At 39.8% G+C, this 6,336-nt stretch overlaps 1 protein-coding gene across 1 annotated transcript in view; it reads left to right on the forward strand.

Annotated features, from left to right (window-relative positions):
* The window catches only part of PPP1R42 (protein phosphatase 1 regulatory subunit 42), a 91,977-nt gene that overhangs the window by 74,646 nt on the left and 10,995 nt on the right, over positions 1 to 6,336 (forward strand). Inside the window, exons 7-8 of the mRNA XM_007949743.1 lie at positions 4,023 to 4,185; positions 5,714 to 5,810. Of these exons, the coding sequence (XP_007947934.1) occupies positions 4,023 to 4,185; positions 5,714 to 5,810 (260 nt within the window). The remainder of the gene's footprint in view (positions 1 to 4,022; positions 4,186 to 5,713; positions 5,811 to 6,336) is intronic.

The following is a 6,336-nucleotide window of genomic DNA, read 5'->3' on the forward strand; positions in this document are numbered from 1 at the left end:
TTTTGTATGTTATCTACACAAGCAGGGTACTGTGCTCCTCTATTCAGTAGTTGACAGCACTTATACACTCACCACCTGTCTGCTTTCCTGTTGTCAGGCGCTCATATGTCCCTGCCGACCTTGGCAAACAGAGCCTATTCTTAGGTCCCTGGAATCCGAATGAGAATGCTATCACTTTAAAATCCAAAATGGTTCCCATGTGTAAAGTTTCAAAAATGGCTGTACCCTCAGTCACTTTAAGTATCCAAAATGGCCACCACTTGTAAACATTCATAATGACTGCACCCTCATTCACTTTAAGTATCTAAAATGGCTGCCACTCATAAACAATCAAAATGGCTGCATCCTTCAGACAGCGGAAAGTCAACAGCTCAGGTTGTCTCCCTCCTTGTTGTTTCCCTTCCTAGTCATAGCCCACAAGAGCAGTTGTCCCTGCAGCCTTTGGTGAACAGGGCTGATCTTTAGGTCAATTCTCAGGTCCCAACACCACTTGGAATAATTCAGGCTGTCTGTCCCGTCAGAGTAGCTGACAGTCTGCAGCTTCAACTGTTTCTGTACTCACTGTTTCCGTTTAGGTTTTTCTACTAGTTGGGGCCTAATCCACTTCTGTATACTTCCTTTCAAAGCTCAGGGCTCCAGGATTATCTTCTGTATCTGTCAATTGTTTTTTATTTTCTTTGTTGAAGAGGATCCGTGTCGCTTGTCTGCCTATTTCTCCATCTTTGCTTGTTTGTTTTTAATAAAGACAATAATGTCTGCTTTTCTTAGAAATTCACTTTGGTTTAGTGGGAACTTAGAAAAATCTGCAGATGTGTAAAAATGTGATATGGAAATAAATATTTTTTTGTAAGTAAAAAAGACCTAGGGAAAAAATGTAGGATAATTTATTAAGAAAGAAAATTGACATTTTAGAAAATGTGCAACAGAGTTGTATTCTTTAAACTTAATTTTTCATCTATATGCTGAACAAATAACCTGAAGAGCTGGACTATACTAAGAAGAACATGGCATCAGGATTTGAAGAAGACTCATTAACAACCTGAGATATGCAGATGACACAACTTTGCTTGCTGAAAGTGAAGAAGACTTGAAGTACTTACTGATGAAGATCAAAGGCTACAGCCTTCAAAAGGAGTTACACCTCAACATAAAAAAAAAAAAAAAAAATCCTTACAACTGCTGCAACAAAGAACATCATGATTAGTGGTGAAGAAATTGAGGGTTTCATTCTTCTTAGATCAACAATCAGTGCCCACAGAAATAGCAGGCAAGAAATCAAACAACATATTGCATTGGGCAAATCTGCTGCAAAAGACTTTTTTAAAGTGCTAAAAAACAAAGATGTCACTTTGATGTCTAAGGTGCACATGACCAAGCCATAGTATTTTTTATTGCCTCATATACATGCAAAAGCTGGAAAATGAAAAAAGAAGACTGAAGAAGAATTGACTCATTCGAATTGAGATGTTGGCGAAGAATATTGAATGTACTGTGGAGTGTCAGAAGAACAAACAAGCCTGTTTGTTGGACGAAATGCAGCCAGAATGCCCCTTAGAAGTGTGGATGGCAAGACTTTGGACATGTCATCAGGAAAGACCAGTTGCAGGAAAAAGACATCATGCTTGGTAAAGTAGAGGGTCATTGAAAAGAGGAAGACCCTCAGTGAGATGGACTTAAATAATGACTGCAACATGGGCTCAAACATAGCAATTATTGTGAGGATGGCACAGGACCAAGTAATGTTTTCTTCTGTTGTACATTAGGTCATTATGAGTCCAGGCTGCCTCAATGGCTCCTAAACAGCAATAATTCAAATATAAAATATTATATAAATTACTACAGCAACACCTGGGAAAGCTGGAATCTCTGTAAGGCAGAAACCTGTCGGAAGGGTAACTCAAATACTTTCCACTAAAACAAGTGATAGAAAAGTGGTAAGACTCCACCTTGTCAAAAGTGGAAAATTTGTGAGACCCAGAAAAATAAGGCAGTCCAGTTGAGTTCCAACTCTCACAGGTTTCACTGTGTAATAAAAGATGAACCCTAAGATGAGTTAAATTAAAATAAAATTTAAAATTAGCTGCAGCAGAAAGTTATCTGAGTTTTTCTCAGGAATACCTACTTGTTACAAATTGAATTGTGTCCCTCCAAAATATGTTTTAAATCCTAACCTGTATCCCTGTGGCTATAATTCCAGTTGAGACTGGGTTGTCTATGTTATGTTAAATGAGGCAGGATTAGTGTAGGGTATGTCTTGAATTAATCTTTTACAAAATATAAAAGGAGCAGATTAAGCAAGCAGAGATGGCAGAAGAAAGATGCCAAACCATTTGGAGATCTCCAAGGAGCCCGGAAACAGAAACAGAAGAGACAAGGACCCTCTCCAGAGCTGACAGAGAGAGAAAGCCTAGAGCGGGGTCCCAGATTTGGACTTCCAACCTCCTAAACCATGAGAACATAAATTTCTATTTGTTAAAGCTACCCACTTGTGGTATTTCTGCTATAGCAGCACTAGATAACTAAGACACTAATTATTCTCCCTTGACTAGTTGTGGGTACTCCCTTGCTATGTTTGTCAACTCTATCCAAACAAAAGTTATAGATCTGAGCCTCTCAGGCTTACAACCAGTACCATTTCTGGATGTGTGTATGCAATGCTCAAAAATTCTAGTCTTAACTGTGTAGCTAATAACGTACTATATGATCTTTACGCCAAGGGTCTTTTATTACTGCTTTAACTAAAAAGGAAAATGCGAATTAAAATCTAGAGATGTACTGTCTATTTAAAAAATCTATAATATGCTTTTCATATCTTTCAAAACACTAAAATGAATCTTTTGAAGGCAACTCTGTACAACCAAATACATTGTAAGTGAACAGGAATTCTTAGGAAGAGAGTAATTTTTGCACTTCCAAACCTTGTACATTTTTTTAAAACATATTTTACATATTTCTGATAGCCTCATGGTTTGGGGATTATGGTAAAAGCATGGGGATTATGACCTCTGACTTCAAGGATCTTATAATAAAAAATCTTGTCCTAAATATAGCTATGTAACTGTGTAATTGAAATTTGGAAACATAATCAAACACTTAAACAAAACTCACACTATATGCATATCCTTTAGCATTTATTTCTTTAGTGCTTTTATGGAAACATATACTTGGGCTCAAGTATAGCAAGGATTGTGGAGTTGGCGCGGGACCGGGCAGTGTTTCATTCTGCCATGCATAAGGTCGCTATGAGTCAGAGACGACTCTATGGCACCTAACAACAACAACATGGAAACCTTCATTTACTCATTTGATAAACATTTATTGAGTACCATGGATATGCTCAGGTCTGTACTAGGCACTGGGAATTAGAGTTGAACAAGACGGTCCCCTCTCAAAAGGAAGTCTTTTCTAGAAAGGAAGGAGGATCTGTAAACAGGTAAGTGGCAAGGAATGTTAAGTGCCAAAGGAGCTATTTAGTGTAGTGGTTAAGGCATTTGGCTACTAACCAAAAGGGTGGTGGCTCAAATTCACCAGTCGCTCCATGGAAGAAAGAAGAGGCAGTCTTCTGTAGATTTATAGCCTTGGAAACCCAACGGGGTTGCTGTGAGTCAGAACGCACTTGATGGCAATGTGCTTTGGGTTTTTTTGTTTTGTTTTGTTTAAGTGCCAAAATAAAGGTAAGAGCATATTCCATAAATTAAAGATGACTCATCTGTGTCCTAAAAGTTAAATACTTTGAAAAAATAAATTGACTCAGAACAGCAAAATGCTAGGGCCGTTATTATATCAGTGTTGGCATACCCATTTTGTCTAGGAGAGTTTACTATAAACTTTCCTGTATAGGTTTTTAGTGAAACTATGGTATCTTATCTTGGATAGTAACTTTAGTGTTGAGGATCTGTTTAGCTTTATTTAATTCTATTTCATAAAATATATTGTAGGTATTTTAATACTGTGATATGTCATTTCCACAATTTAGTTATTAGTTTCAAAGCAGAATGCTCTTAATTCTTTGTATGCTACAGGTGACTCTGAGACAATGCATCACATAGTTCCTCTTTACTACCCACAGTTGGATAAGCCAAAATTAGTCTTTTTCTCTGAAATACAAAGATTTCTTCCAAATGGAAATGCTTCTCCAGAAACATCCCAAGAAGATACAAAGACCAAAGTTACTGAAGCGATGGGGTAGGTTCTTTCAAATATTCATGTGTTTTATCTTTTTTGGGGGGGTGGGGGAGATACCTCACTGTCAACAACAAGAAGAGGCCCTTCATCTGATCTGTCTCCAAGTCCTCTGTTATTGTATCTTCTTGGCCAAGCCAAAAAGGAAAATAGAGAGCTGTTTGTCAGCTTGAGCAATAAGAAGTCACAATGGGAAGGGTTGAACTAGATACATCCACTGAAGTAGGGCAGGTGACTCCAAAAAGTCCCACAAACAACAGTGTAGTGGTTAAGTTTGTGTGTCAACTTGGCTAGGTCTCATTGAGTGGCCAGGCAGCTGGTGGTAGTTATTCCTCATGATGAGACTGGCAATCAGCTCCATGGTGGGATCTACCACAAGCAGCTGAGTAGGTGCTTTGGTTATGTGGTCTACGTCCCATATACAAGAAGCAGCTTTGGGAATGGTCTCTAGCTTATGGCACGCTTGAACCCTGCATGTAGCTGTGTCGTTGTTCAGCAGCCTGCCATGCTCTGCCGACCTTGGGACTTACAATGGACTTGAACTAATGGCCTGCTGTGTGGTTTGGTGACATCGGGACTGCCATTTTATTTGTCGACCTTGGGCTTGTTGGCCTCCGCAACCAGTAGCTGCCTGAGTGAAGAGATGCCTCTAGTTTCAGTGGGCCAGGAGCAAGAGGCAGAGCTGAAGTCCAAGGTTGAGGGGCTTTCACCCAGCCCCTAGAGCACTTTGAACTTGGACTTAAAGCCTCCAAATTATAAGCATAAACTCCTGTTTGTTCAAGCCATCCCATTTGTGGTATATTCCTGTCAGAGTGGCACTAGGTAACCAGAACAAACAGGTAAAGATGTTTGGGTAATCAGGGACCATAGCAAAGGAACCCAGCAAGCAGATAATGAATAAAGGTTCTGAAAGTCATGTGGTCTTTGCCTAAGAGACACAACTGATACCCCAACAGTGGGTGGACCACTGCTTGAGGGTATCTGGGAGCAGATAGAAAAAGGAGCCTGGTGGACCACAAAGAAAGGCTATTCTCACCATTTCTCCAAACCAAGAATTCTTAACTTGATATCTCTAAGGGAGAGCCATTTTCCTTAGATTCTCACAGGGGTTTATGATTCAAAAAAGGCTTAAGAATCACTACCCTAAACTAGTCAAAAAGTTGGTAATTTGAATTCACTCAGAAGTACCTCAGAAGACAATTCTGGCTATCTGCTTCTGAAAAGTCACAGCCTTGAAAATCCTACGGAGCAGTTCTACTCTGCACGCAGGGGGCTGCTATGATTCAGAACCAACTGGAAGGCAACAATCGACACATCCTAAACCTTGTGTATATAAATAATGCAGCTCCATGTGAATCAGTTCTAAGCCACCTATTGAGGAGAAAATTGCCTTTTGGTTTTAAAAGGATATTACTTAAGATTAAAAGACAAACTGTACCAAAAAACAACTTCATTAATCTATAAAACATTAAAACCCAAAACAAACAAGTTGCCATCAAGTGACCACACTAGGTGACCTCATGTGTTACAGGTGGACCTGCAGTGACCACACAGGGTGCCCTCATGTGTTACAAAGCAGACCTGCATCCCATAGACTTCAGAAGGACTCTCCAGACCTTTCTTCTAAGGTGTGTCTGGGCTGGTTAGAACCTCCCACTTTTTAGTTAGCAGCAGAGCACTTCACCATTTGCCCCATCCAAGGACTCCTTTTAAAACATTGGGCACCTGTTATTATGCTACGTATCAAGAAAAATAAAAAGTCAAACGAGACAGCCCTAATCTCAAAGATCTTGCAACAAGATAATTAACCCATTGCCATCAAATTGATTCGAATTCACAGTGACTCTATAGGAGAGAGGAGAACTGCCCCATAGGCAGTAATCTTTATAGAAGCTGACTGCCACATCTTTCTTCTGCAGAGTAACTGGAGAGTTTGAACTGCCAACCTTTCAAGTAGCAGCCAAACACTTAACCAGTGTGCCATCAGGGCTCCTTTGCATCAAGCTAGTTGGGGTCAAATGTGATAAGAGTATTGTATAGGGTGATAAGTGCTATGGGCATTAGAAACCAAGTCCTAATACATTCTGAGGGCGCTCTGGTAGCATAGTGCCTCAGGCACTTGACTGCTAACCAGAAGGCTGGCGGTTCAAACCC

This window comes from Orycteropus afer, unplaced genomic scaffold (assembly GCF_000298275.1).
Source record: "Orycteropus afer afer isolate SDZICR_OR568_19922 unplaced genomic scaffold, OryAfe1.0 scaffold00252, whole genome shotgun sequence".
Taxonomy (NCBI): domain Eukaryota; kingdom Metazoa; phylum Chordata; class Mammalia; order Tubulidentata; family Orycteropodidae; genus Orycteropus; species Orycteropus afer.